At 52.4% G+C, this 12,502-nt stretch overlaps 8 protein-coding genes across 8 annotated transcripts; 5 read left to right on the forward strand and 3 right to left on the reverse strand.

Moving 5' to 3' along the window:
* Nucleotides 1-102: 102 nt before the first annotated feature.
* Nucleotides 103-1,095, forward strand: RHO25_006406 (uncharacterized protein; the record flags this gene model as incomplete). The annotated part of the gene is made up of 1 exon (XM_023597235.2): nt 103-1,095. The coding sequence occupies one exon, from the start codon at nt 103-105 to the stop codon at nt 1,093-1,095; it is 993 nt and encodes a 330-aa protein (XP_023451639.1).
* A 766-nt stretch (nt 1,096-1,861) lies between these two features.
* On the forward strand, nt 1,862-2,212 carry RHO25_006407 (uncharacterized protein; the record flags this gene model as incomplete). Its single annotated transcript, XM_023597236.2, has 1 exon — nt 1,862-2,212. The coding sequence occupies one exon, from the start codon at nt 1,862-1,864 to the stop codon at nt 2,210-2,212; it is 351 nt and encodes a 116-aa protein (XP_023451640.1).
* A 592-nt stretch (nt 2,213-2,804) lies between these two features.
* Nucleotides 2,805-3,913, forward strand: RHO25_006408 (uncharacterized protein; the record flags this gene model as incomplete). The annotated part of the gene is made up of 3 exons (XM_023597237.2): nt 2,805-2,870; nt 2,939-3,804; nt 3,853-3,913. 3 exons carry the CDS (start codon nt 2,805-2,807, stop codon nt 3,911-3,913), a joined length of 993 nt encoding a protein of 330 aa, XP_023451643.2.
* Nucleotides 3,914-4,258: 345 nt separating this feature from the next.
* Nucleotides 4,259-5,577, reverse strand: RHO25_006409 (uncharacterized protein; the record flags this gene model as incomplete). Its single annotated transcript, XM_023597238.1, has 2 exons — nt 4,259-4,746; nt 4,800-5,577. The coding sequence occupies 2 exons, from the start codon at nt 5,575-5,577 to the stop codon at nt 4,259-4,261; spliced, it is 1,266 nt and encodes a 421-aa protein (XP_023451644.1).
* Nucleotides 5,578-5,997: 420 nt separating this feature from the next.
* On the reverse strand, nt 5,998-7,442 carry RHO25_006410 (uncharacterized protein; the record flags this gene model as incomplete). The annotated part of the gene is made up of 4 exons (XM_023597239.2): nt 5,998-6,299; nt 6,354-6,460; nt 6,513-7,026; nt 7,082-7,442. 4 exons carry the CDS (start codon nt 7,440-7,442, stop codon nt 5,998-6,000), a joined length of 1,284 nt encoding a protein of 427 aa, XP_023452368.1.
* Nucleotides 7,443-7,839: 397 nt separating this feature from the next.
* RHO25_006411 (uncharacterized protein) lies at nt 7,840-8,673 on the reverse strand (the record flags this gene model as incomplete). The annotated part of the gene is made up of 3 exons (XM_023597240.2): nt 7,840-8,290; nt 8,350-8,575; nt 8,634-8,673. 3 exons carry the CDS (start codon nt 8,671-8,673, stop codon nt 7,840-7,842), a joined length of 717 nt encoding a protein of 238 aa, XP_023452367.1.
* Nucleotides 8,674-9,024: 351 nt separating this feature from the next.
* On the forward strand, nt 9,025-9,626 carry RHO25_006412 (uncharacterized protein; the record flags this gene model as incomplete). Its single annotated transcript, XM_023597241.2, has 2 exons — nt 9,025-9,390; nt 9,447-9,626. The coding sequence occupies 2 exons, from the start codon at nt 9,025-9,027 to the stop codon at nt 9,624-9,626; spliced, it is 546 nt and encodes a 181-aa protein (XP_023452369.1).
* A 1,370-nt stretch (nt 9,627-10,996) lies between these two features.
* Nucleotides 10,997-11,944, forward strand: RHO25_006413 (uncharacterized protein; the record flags this gene model as incomplete). Its single annotated transcript, XM_065602784.1, has 1 exon — nt 10,997-11,944. The coding sequence occupies one exon, from the start codon at nt 10,997-10,999 to the stop codon at nt 11,942-11,944; it is 948 nt and encodes a 315-aa protein (XP_065458856.1).
* Nucleotides 11,945-12,502: the final 558 nt, after the last annotated feature.

A 12,502-nucleotide genomic window follows, 5' to 3' on the forward strand; every position in this document is an offset into this window, starting at 1 on the left:
AAACACGTGAAGACGTGCCGCCAACGGACCTCGCACGATGGCGATAACTACGACTGACAAATGATGCCTTCCAAGGATGACTCGATAGTCTGAGCAGCACTAATGGCTGCCACGCACAGCCTGAGCCACCTCAAGGCATTCCAACTCAAATATCTGGCCTTTCTGACTGGCTCGGCGAGCACAGGGACCAAAGCCGCTCTACAACATGCCCTCAGTCGGAGCCTCGAAGTTGGCGTCTCGAGGGCAAGCCGAAAAGTAGTCAGCGTAGACATGGGCATTCGGAATTTGGCATATTGCGTGGTTGATGCCAAGCAACCCCCGGAGACCGGGGATCCATCACGATTACTTACTGTCTCGACATGGACACGCAGAGATCTGCTGAGTCCTGCAGCGCCGGAGATCAGTCCGCTGCAAGAACCCAATGATCAGATGAATCAGAAACAAGGCAGAACTGGCAGGCAAAAGATCGATACTGAAGCCTTCACTCCGCCACAACTGGCGAAGACAGCTCACAGTCTGGTCAAGACCCTGCTGTCCCACAAGCCAAACAACATTCTGATTGAACGTCAGCGTTTTCGCTCAGGTGGTGCGGCTGCTATACAAGAATGGACTGTGCGCGTGAACATGCTCGAAAGCATGCTTTGGGCGTCGTTGGAGACTCTGAAGGCTTCCGATCTGTCTCTGGTCGGTTTCCCAGAAACACTTGCTATTGCACCAAAACGAGTTGCTGAGTTTTGGCTCTCCGGCCAGCGTCCGGTGTTGACATCTTCAAATTCGATTTTCGGATCTAACGCTTCGCTGCCTACCACGGAGCGGCTTGCTCGCACGAAAATTGAGAAGAAGGAAAAAGTAGCTCTGGCGCAGAAATGGGTGATGGGTGCTCTCAGTGAGAGTGGCGTGACTCTTTGCTTTGAAGGGCAAGCTGCCGAAGTAGCAGAAGCCTTCAGCGAGCAGAACAAGCGAGGCGCGAAGAAGATTGCTGGTGGAAAGCTCGACGATCTGGCAGATTGCCTCCTGCAGGCACTGGCATACCTGCAATGGGAAGAGAATAAGACCCTGCTTCGCGAGATGTTGAAGCTTAAAGACCCGTCGTGAAGACTTGAAAAGGACAGCGACAGAAACGATATCAAGCCACATTGGATTCTCTGCGGAGTGTTCGCGTTCGGCAACTGCACGTCAGCCTAAGTGTGAGTGTCATCGCATCATTTACAAGGCGCTCCACATGAGCCTCGCCAGAATTCCAGAGTGATGCGTTCTGTTAAGGCGTCAATGAGTCTAGTCATCAGACGACTGAAATGTGAAACTTAGCGCCAGATCCAGCTCGTGTCTCGCCTTTTCGGCATCAATCTCAAGGCTGGTAGGCCTCACTCAGCAAGAAATGCCTGTCAACATCGTCCTCTCCGGAACGCAAGACGAACAGCTGTCGCATGCTCGAAGGCACTTTGGCGATTTGCTCTCCGACGAGAGTCTTCCAGAATGTCCTCGCACACTTTAGGTCGGCGACTGTCTCGATATGCAAATCGTACCTGGTGCTCACTGAGCTTTGGAGACAGCGTGGGCTAAAACGTCTCGGACATTCGTGGCGCAGAGTCACAATACTTGTTGTGAGACAGTCTCTTCTATCGCTCTGTTACTTTCTCATGCAGCGCAGCATTCGCCCTCGCGTTAGCTATAAGATGGCTCTTGCTACTTACTGGAGTCATCGATCAATAGACAACAAGTCCATCGGTTCCTGAACGCTGGCACAGCAAGTCCTCTTCAGGGGGTGCACAGATACAGAAGATCGCTCAAGCAAACCTCACAACTCTCAACGACCAGCTCACAGACGCCACAGTCCTCGACTTTTCGACCATTTTTCAAGATGAATGCCCAGGAAACCGCCCACCACACCTTCAAAAAGCCTATCGTCCAAGACCCAATCGAGCGTCATGAGCAACTTCGAGGCCCATCGAAGCTAGAGCGTGAACTTGAAACCCGTCGTTTGACAGACTCCAAGCATGCTCCACGCTTCTCAATTGTTCAATCCGAGCACTACGAAGACTGGCTCCAGAATCCGCCGCACCCAGCAGGCAGGCGCCGTTCCTACCACACACTTGCGAGCACGCCAGCTTACCAGAGAGGCAAAGTGCCGGTCAAGAACAGATTTGAGCCACTCCAGACTGAGGGATCGAAGACGTGGGAACAGGAGGAAGAGTTTCGTTACAAGTTTTGAGTTGGTGGCTCCATAGAGCGCGATACAAGATCAGTTCGGTTGATACCTCATAAGCATGATGGATATAGGAGGCTCATCAGCGCAGAAGACTAATGATGCCAGTCTCGCTGCAGCACCTTTGCAAAAGGCCACTGAGGTTCCTGGACATGGCATGTCTAAGGTGAAAGGGAAACAAGTCTGATCATTGCACAGCGAGATGGATTCTTGAGGGGTTTCAACGTTGTAACATACCACTTGGGAAATCATGTACTTTATTCATCATTGTCAACGTCAACTATTCGATCGTGACTGCCCCATGCAATGTACGGTGTCAATCTTATCTTACCCTCCTACATATATCGGACTTGCCTCTTCAGCCGTCCCTCCCTGATGATGTAACACAAATCTTGGCGCGTGGCTTCGCGCCACTTTCGCGACACCGTCTTCACTTCACCTGGACACCAGGCGTCCCACCTTTTGTCCAGTCATAACCTGATCGAGTCATCGCGATTCTCGATACATGAAAGCCCGCGTCCCGCTCCATTTGCGAGCTCCTCTTCTCCAAACAAGATCAAGCACTTTCTCAAGACAATTTCTGACGCACACAAAAAGAATGGCTTCATCAACGACAGATGGCCAAGCGGCCACAACGCCTAAGCCTACCATGAGATTTGCAGATGTCTGTATCTCGTACCGATCCACTCACCAATTCAAGATCGAAACCCTAACACAAATTCCCAGTAACAGATCGGAATAAACCTCTCCGATCCCATCTTCCGTGGCATTTCTCATGGAAAACGCATCCACGAAGACGACCTCATCCACACTATCTCTCGCGCCCGAGATGCAGGTGTCCAAAAAATGATGATCACAGGCTCCGATCTCAAAGAATCCCGCGGAGCAATCGAACTAGCAGAAGAATATCCTGGACTCTGTTTCGCCACAGTTGGCGTACACCCATGCTCAGCCAAATCTTTCGATTCGTATCCTACAGGCCCGGAAGCTATGCTGAAGGAATTGAAAGCCTTGGCGATCAAAAGCCGGGATCGAGGGACAGCAACGGCGTTTGGAGAAATTGGATTGGATTATGATCGGTTGTTTTTGAGTGATAAGGAAACGCAATTGAAGTATTTTGCTTGGCAGTTGGATTTGGCGACGGAGTTGGAGATGCCTTTGTTTTTGCATTCGAGGGCTGCGGCGGAGGATTTTGAGAGGATGCTGAAGGAGAGGTTGGAGAAGTTGCCGAAGAGGGGTGTTGTGCATTCTTTTACGGGGAGTGCGGAAGAGATGCGGAGATTGGTGGATTTGGGGTTTGATATTGGGATTAATGGGTGTAGTATGAAGACGGAGGAGAATTGTGCGGTTGTTAAAGAGGTGCCGTTGGAGAGGTTGCAGATTGAGACGGATGGGCCATGGTGTGAGATGAGGCCGAGTCATGCGAGTGCGAAGTATTTGAAGGGCGACGACGTGCCGAAGCTGCCGAAAGCGGTGAAGAAGGAGAAATGGGCGAAGGAATTCATGGTGAAAGGCAGAAATGAGCCTTGTGCGATGCCGCATGTGGCGTATGCTGTGGCGGGGATAAAAGGAGTCCCTGTGGAAGAAGTGGCCGAAGCGTGAGTGGAAAAGATGCATTTCATGATCGTGGGCTAACCAAGAAACAGGGCCTGGACCAATTCTCTGCGCATGTTCGGGCTCAAAGATGCGCCTTCCGCTTCGCAGTAACCTTCGGTCCCGCCGCCGTCTGAACGCAATTCTTCCAAGCCCACTAAAAGCATAAAGATAGATAATTCACAGCTCATAGCTGTTCCCACAAACGCTGTCCGATTTGAGTGCTGCAACCCTCTGCTCGCCTCGTGCCGCCCTCAGTCAAAGTCGCGGTCTCGTGAGAGAAGCACTACTCATGGTCGGATCCATCGTGAGACAGATTAGTTTTACCCGACTGATGGCTGTCGTCCCAATGGCGATGTCGCTTAGTATCAGAGCAGCCGATGTTCCGATTGACTGATTTCCTTGCGACCGTTCAACCAGTCATGATTCGCGCTTGCCTAGGCGCTCATTAGTGGCCACTCAAGAAGCGTCTAGATTGTGACCGAAACGGTGCTGAAACTCGCCATAGAAATCGTACTCCTCCTGCTCTGGCAGTTCAGTATCAGGCTGCCTCTCTGGCACGAACAGAGGTTCCTCCTCAGCCCCCGCATGATTTTCAATATCTTCTTCGTCGTCGTCGATTGCGGTAAGGTCCTCCTGGATCTTCGACTTCTTTGCTAATGGCTCCGGGAGTGGCTCCTCGTGGAAGTTCTCGTCATCGTCATCGATGCACATTACTGTGTTTAATTGTCTTGTAATGATCGGACCGCGGTTGATGGGACCACCTTCTGCTTCCATGATCTCCTCTTTGACTTGCATCGTCTGTGCATTCTGCTCGCGTTCACGCTTTCGCGTCGCCAAAGCTGAAGCAATCAGTTCTTCACGGGTCATATTGTGCAAATCGGCATCTGGATCCTCAGGTTCTGGGCTAGGCGTCCGAGGAATAACGTGTGCCTTTTTCAGTGCGTCTATCATGTTCTGTTAGCATGTGAAGGCCGCCACAATTCTTCGGCTCTCTTACCTCGCGAGCCGTAGCGGAACTCGTAGATCGCTACCGGACCCTTCTCAAGATTGAGATGATCAACTTCCGATAGAGCAGCTGCTCCTCGGTCTGGGATCGCTTCGCCGAACCCAATGCTGTGGCTGAGCGACTTGCCTTTGAGATCCACTTCGTCCAATCCGTGGATGCTCTTGTCTTGAAAGTCACTTGCTAGTGCAGGCGTAGCTAGACCTTGCTTGCGTACATGCCATACACAAGTCTTCACTTTGCCCAGTTGCTCGAGCTTCGCTTTCTCTGCATCAGTACGCATGCCCCGTGCGGCTGCCATAGCACCGTCGATCAGCTTGATGGGTCTGAAGCGGTACGGCAGCACGCTATCGGCTGTAATGTATTGGCCTTTTGAGATGCAAGTCTTGCCGTTGGCGTAGTGGCTTTGGATCATAGCCGGGTAGACGAGTAGAGAATCGACTTCATCGCCGTCGACTGAGATGTGCATTGCGAGACCGTATTGATCACGTTCGGTAATTGGCCCGTCAAAGCCGGCATATGAGTCTGGCCGAAGGCCATGAAGGCCCGCGTGAATCTGGAAAGGGACAGCGTCGTCGTCACTGCTAATGCCGGAGTCGGAAGGCGACCCATTGTTAGCCGATGCATCAGGGATCTCGATGTAGCGAACGACATGGTTGCGTTCCAGGTCCTCATGATCTGGTGTCGCATCTCGGTCTTCATGTTCGATGAGGGGAGTGCCGTTAGCGACGATTGTGACAGGCATCTCCGGAAACGAAGGATGGATTGCCATGGCGATGACTTGGCGCTGGAGTTGCGCAAGTGGAAAGTCGAATCTGAGATGGAGTGGCTGTCTTGACGCGCAGAGGGTGTAGCAAGCTGTTATTCCTGTGTACAGACAAAGTCAATGTGTTAGTGGGCGTTGAGGCTGATGTTAGTGACGAAGTAGTCATGAGAAGTTGGTGTGATGGAAGAGCTTATGGAGACCGCAGCAGTTGGATGGGAGCAATCGTCAGTTCAAGTGAAGGTGAGGTTCAGTTGCCAAACGCTCCTTCCACAGCTTTCCAGCAGCAGCTGCGGCAGCACCAGTGAGGTGCGCCGAGCACCTTGATTCAGCGGGTGTGCGACATCGCTCTCGCGCATTCAGCGGCGTAGACACAACTGAACGTGAAGTGCACCTGCAGCAGACTAATCGGCTTTAGGCTCGCAACCTTCACTTCGGTGCATCGTCATCCTCAGAGTCGTCACTCTCGGAGTCATCACCACTCTCAACCTCATCCCGACTTCGATCCTCACCCGCTGCCCGGGGCACAAAGACAACTTCTGAAACGGTTCTGCGACTATCCTGAGCTACCGCATCGCTTCGAAGACCTTGGCGCCGAACTTCTGCTCCTGCATGAGGCTGAATACCTTCCATCTCCTCCCCAACCTCCTCTTCCACCGGCTCCAGCCTGGCATCCTCCGGTGGAAGCAGTCGATCTTCCTTGGGCAGCACACCCAAGGCGTCGAGCATTTCTGCAGCTGCTGTTAGTCCAGGGCCAAGTGTGAGGAAGGAGAAAATGAGCTTACCCAGAGTGCGGTAGTGATAGACAAATGTCACGGCCTTGTTCTCATCTCCACCAGCAGCATCGACATCCCAGGTCGTGACTGGAGACACCAGCTGCGGCGCAGTGAACCTACTGCAGGTTAGTTGTCTGAAATGAGCAGGTGTTACTGGAATATGTTCACCTCACAAGCAATCCCCCAGCCTTGTCCTTGATGGCCTTCTGCTTCGTGTCACTGATTTGCGAAGTCTGCGACGAGCGCTGTCCGAACAGGACCGGCTCTTTCTTATTAACATGACAGACGATGATTTTGATGGTACCCAGCTCTTCGAGATTATCGGTATCCGCACCAACAGTGGTACTTTCAGCGTTGGATGCAGCGGACGTAGTCGGTGGTGAGTTGTCAGAAGCCGTTGCACTTGGACTGGCAGCATAGGCGTCCAAAATTTCACCAATCGTGCTCGAAGCATGCGAGAAAGTAGCGGAGTTCCCAGAAGATCTGGCAGAAGATGCCGTAGCCGTACTTGAATTCGTCGTCGTAGCTGATGATGATTTCGGAGGGGCGACGTCGACCCATGAATCGCCGGTAGTAGAGGCAGCAGACCGTCTGCTGATATCCCTGTAGGAGGGGAGGGGAGTCCTACTCGACATACCCGAGGTGCGAGTGCGAGACGACAGTGAGGCACTCTTGCGCTCAACTGTGAACTGTCAGCATCCCCAATCGCGGCCGAACACAAAGCAGAAAATCCTCACCGACTTCAATTTGCTGCTCTCGCGAAGCAAACTGGTATCTCCGCAGCATGTTGCTGCTCACGTATTTCCCACGACTCCTAGCACTAGCTCCACTCTTTGCGCTCCAATCCGAAGCATCAATGAGAGCGCCATCGACATACTTGCCATCCACGTAGAACTGAACTGCCAAAGAAGAGCCGGCGAAGCAACTCTGCTGAGAAGCGAGAGCGTGGATTTCGAAGATCTGGTTAGGCATCGCCTCGATCATGTAGCTGATTGTGCGCTCGGGATCCTCGATGTCATCGTCACGATACTCTGGGAGAGCTTGGCCATTGATTTGGATGCTGATTGACACACCGGGGAGTTCGTCGATGACGGCCATGGCGTAGGAGGTCTCTGTCCAAGTTAGGATTGTGCTGCGGAATCATGCTGCGGTCTTCTGTATATGTAGGCAGACTTTCTGGTTATTTGCCAGTTCAATACTCACCCGAGACACGCCCAGAATGAAGCGGATGCTTGCAGAAATTGCTTCAGCAAACGATGCGCCCCGAAAAGTGCTCTTTGTTCAAGCAGACGCGGTGCCACCATCACGCAAACAACGCTAGAGAGCAGCAGATGGCAGGTATGTCCTCGAAGCCGGCGAGACTGAATGATCACTCTTAGCATATCATTCCACAATATGTACATATGAACACGATGGGTAGTGGTGTCCTATTGTAGCATTCCCGCTCCTCAAAACGCCAGAACACGTATGCCGCTTCCGTCCACGCCTCTTTCCTCTACTTCCTGTACCACATTCTCGTGATCTTGGTATGCCTCATCTTCTTCTGCAGTTGGAAAATGCCATACATCAGCGCCTCGCTCGTGGGTGGGCAGCCTGGCACATAAATATCCACTGGCACAATTCGGTCACACCCCCTTGTCACTGAGTATGAGTAGTGATAGTATCCGCCTCCGTTCGCGCATGAGCCCATGGAGATGACCCATCGTGGGTCTGGCATTTGATCGTAGACTTGTCGCAGCGCGGGAGCCATTTTGTTTGTGAGGGTGCCTGCCACAATCATGACATCGGATTGACGCGGAGAAGCACGGAAAATGATACCGAGGCGATCTTGGTCGTATCGTGGCGTAGAAAGGTGCATCATCTCGACGGCGCAGCAGGCGAGTCCGAAAGTCAATGGCCAGAGCGAGCCTTGACGCGCCCAGTTGGCGATGGAATCGAGGGTAGTGCTGTGTCCTCTGTCAGCTGTGTCCTCTGCCCCCATATTTCAGTCCTTTCTCATGCTTACAGTGCGTATTGCACGGCGCTCTTGTTCCCCTCTTGACTAGCCAAAGGCACCTCCTGGTCCATCTTCTTACTCAATGCCTTCATGCTCGGTGGCGGGCCTGGGTTGCCCTTGACATTCCCTGAACCATATCCTCGAACAGGCGCGACCTCCTGTGCTGGCTTTTTCGTAGATTGCGATATCGAGGCGGCGGCGACTTTGAACGGCGTGACTGCGGTCATGGGCTTGGCTGGAGGAGCTGTCAGTAAATTTGCCCACACGGCCGGGCGGAGGCATTGAAAGCGTACCGCGCAGCGCCAATGCTGCCTGTCGCGACGTCGCGAGCATTTTGACCGGTTCAAGAAGGAAATGGAGTGGAGTGAAGTGGAGAGGAAGACGACGGCCAGCAGAGGAATGAAGGGTGGTGTTGTGGCGATGAGGTCGAGGTCGCACCTTCCCAGTCCAAGCGTCATCAAATGTGTGGCTGCTGATTGGATGTTGGCTCGGAGCAGAGGTCGGCCATACTTTCCTCCGAAATTCCCAAGTCACTCTCACGACAACACGATACTCATTCGTTCAGAAACACGCAGCCGAACAAGTTCACATCTAGCCTTCCAGAAGAAGATCAACCTGCATACAGCGATCTACAGCTGAAAATTGCGATAGATCAGAAGCCAGCAAAAGCATAAGTATCGAAGCATGGACCGCGCCCCATCCATTGCCGCCATTGGCATAATCGGCCGGAGCAACAATCCCCTGCACATTGCTCTTTTCCCAGCAACCGGCTCAACGGACTCGCAATATGCCGCAGAGCGAGATCAGCTAGAATACCACATGATGCTCAATTCTTGTCTGGACATTTTCGAAGCACGGATACCTTCTAAGACAGTCGGCCACGACTTCGGACTTCTCCACGCACTGGACGAGCGGATAGCTATGTATGGCTGGCTCCTGAACACAGGCATCAAGCTCGTGATTGTTGTAGACATGGAAGGACGGCAGGCGAGAAGTCCAGAGGAGGCGAAATTGGGGGTGTTGGGGCTGAAGAATAGTGATCTCACACCAGTAAGTCCATCGGGTGCGAGAGTCATCGATTTCGAGGTCTAACCTCATTTTACTAGGCCTTTCAAGCTCTGCAGACTGCTTATGTAAATTTGCTGCGGAATCCTTTCTATGTGCCTGACGACCACGATCCCAAGACAGCAAAGCAGAAAGGGAATATGCAGATCGAGAGTCCGCGCTTCATCAAAGAAGTCGACAGGATTGGTAAAGTTTGGTTCCCAGGAATGACTGCGATCTGAGTGCTGGGGAATCCCTCAACGCCTCTTTCACTGATGAGTTGGCCCGAGGAGGTTGCGTACCGAAGGCCGACGGAAAAAGCAAGAGAGCTTTGAAAGTGGATGTTTTAAATTCTGCCTCTCACGGCACTGTCAGGGTTCAAGACTCATCTGGTGGAGACGATGAATCCATTTGCGCCGAAGCACAGTCCTGCCGGAATCCTGGAGGTGGAGTCTGTTCCAATTGACATCTTTCCCCGCCAGCGTATACTTACAACAATATCCCTAAGTGATGGTGCCTTGGAGAGCTCCGCAGCGCGCTGCCTGCCATGTTGGGCCTCGCGCAAGCGTGCAAGGGGTGTGGATTGAGCTTCTTCGAAGTCCGTAGAACTCCAGTCTCGGGCCCTTCACCCAGCCACTGATCTTGTCTTGGATACGCATTACTCCCGAACAAGTATGAGATGTATTCCAACTTGGTTTCCGGCGTCATTGCGATTCGCTCTCGCACTTCCTTGACGATGTCTGCGACGCGAACACTTTGCTAGCAAAAGGGGTAGATCGTCGTTCTTGATAGGCCCACGACGAACAGATAAAGTCGATCTGGACAAGGACTCTGGCTGTGGGCGGCTGAAAGATCAACCTCTACATGACAGTGTCGAGGACTTCGTTAACCGGCCAACGTTTCATCGCAGACTTGCGCAGTTTCAGTGGCGTGGGAGCGCTGGCTGGACCTTTGACTCTGTCATATCCCATCACTGGGATCTTGGCAGCTCGAGGAGGATGTCGTTGCAGGGCGCTCTCGGAATTTACACTCTTGTCCCTGAGATGGCTTCCTCCTGTGTCCGGATATCAGCACTGGACCAAAGTTAGCGCTCCAATGCCAGCGGTCAACATTTGATACCTGCCCGGATCTGCAGACTTCCACTCGAGCCTAGACCGAAAAGCTTTTGTTGCGACGTCAAGGACCCGCACTGGTTTGAGATCAGGGAAGACTCGATCGCCTGCTTTCAGTGTGTGCAGTGTCACCCACATAGAATTTATGAAGCACAAAGCATGGACGACAACGATTGCGTAAGACTATACTCAAGCGAGATTTCAAGATCACCTCTCGAAGCTTGGTGAGATACCAGCGCTTGCTAACACAAAATAGGGATCCAGAATAATGGTTCGGGCTGGGTCCGTTGGTTGCTCATCGCCCCTCAATAAATAGTGTTGAACCTAAGGCAGACCTATTCACTTCACTCTTGGCAGACTCCACTAGCGCCAACCACTGGAGCTCAAATTTGTTTCTTGTCCTCAGACGGTCTTGGCACCTCTGAATATCCGCGGAAAATCAGACACAGCTCAAAATATTTCATTGCGCTTCCTCTTCGGTCAAGCAGCTCGGCTCAAAGATGTCTTCATCACTGTCTACCCCAGCAAGCGACGATCCGGTCGCCATACCCAAGCAGAAGGAGCCCGCGACCCCAAGCTCAGCCTCCCAGCGCACTTTAGGGGTCGTCGAACTGCTCGAGAGCATCCTTATGCACTTAGATCCTGTCCATATCATCGCCGCGGAAGAAGTCTGCCAGCATTGGCGCAGCGTTATCGCGGGCTCTTTGCTTCTTAAGAAGTGTGCATGCCTCATCGCAGACGACAGTCTTGCAAACCGTGCGCTCGAAGTTTACTGCGTTCGGTGTCAATGTCGCAAAGATTTTGTGACTCTGGATCCCAACTACAGAGGCCTCTATCCTCCGCATCCCCGTTATGGTCTGTCATCCTTCAGGCAACCCCTGAAACTATCCGAACTCGCAGGAAATCGCAACAAGTCACTGCTGCAGACTGTTCCGACACACTGTCGTGTGTATCGTCACTCAGAGCTGGAAAATGTTACGGGGCTTTACGATGTTTGGATGGAACTCAATCTGGAACTCACAAAGGCTTGTCTGGACATGGACACGCACTCCAAGGCAAGCTACCTCGATATGCTGATCTGTCAGCCTCTTCCGACTCGCGCAGAGCTTCGTATTTATGTCCGGTATTCGGCGGGAAATGGGCTCTTATGGCACTGCTCAGTCCGCAACGCTGACGGTATTCGACTGCGAGATGTGGTTTACGCTCTTCGCGAGAAATTGCAGATAATTAACACAACCGAAGCGGGCTATATCTATGGAATCGACATCAAAATCAGGGGTGGAGGTCCCAATGGCGAGCACGACATCTTCTTTCCTTATGAGCATAGCCAAGAAGTTCTCCGCGCGAGACTGCTGGCGGCTGAGCAGGCTCAGAAGAACGAAGAGTCGAGTAAGGGAGGAGGTTGCAAGGCGAGCTCTGCGATTTGCTGTCGATATAGATTGATTTAGCAGCCGGTTTTTAGGCGAGAACCCGGGTCGTGCACGATCGAGGCTCAGAAGTTAGCGAGAGGCATAGTACCAGCGGTAGCGGAAGCGGGCTTATACGGCAGGGATTGGGAGATTTGAGGAAGCACGACGACGGCCCCGCCATTCTATTGCTCCTGTAGACGGTTGTGTTCTCACAGAAGCAGTGTGACGAAGCAGTATTCACGCGCATTGATGCTACACGGTCTACAAGAGAGCATTGGTCATTCACCCGAGTCCGCTAGGGCCTCTGCCTAAGGCATCGAACACCGAGCGCTTGAGAGGACGCAGGGTTTGTCATAGCTGAACTTTTCGAACAAAAGTAAGCTATTCGGCTAGCTTTTGAGAACCACATTCGTTCACCATAGGCAAAGTGCACACAAAGCTGACAATTCTTATCGAAAATTTGTAGGTTATTGGGAGCATGAATTGCAAGGACGCGAGAAGCGTGGATTTACATATGAACATGAATGTGGGAGCAATATGCCTAGGTCAGAATTGCACGACCAAGACCCCTTCGCAGACGAAACGGAAGTCATTGCT

The sequence above is a fragment of the Cercospora beticola genome, chromosome 4, assembly GCF_033473495.1.
Source record: "Cercospora beticola chromosome 4, complete sequence".
In the NCBI taxonomy this organism is placed as follows: Eukaryota; Fungi; Ascomycota; class Dothideomycetes; order Mycosphaerellales; family Mycosphaerellaceae; genus Cercospora; species Cercospora beticola.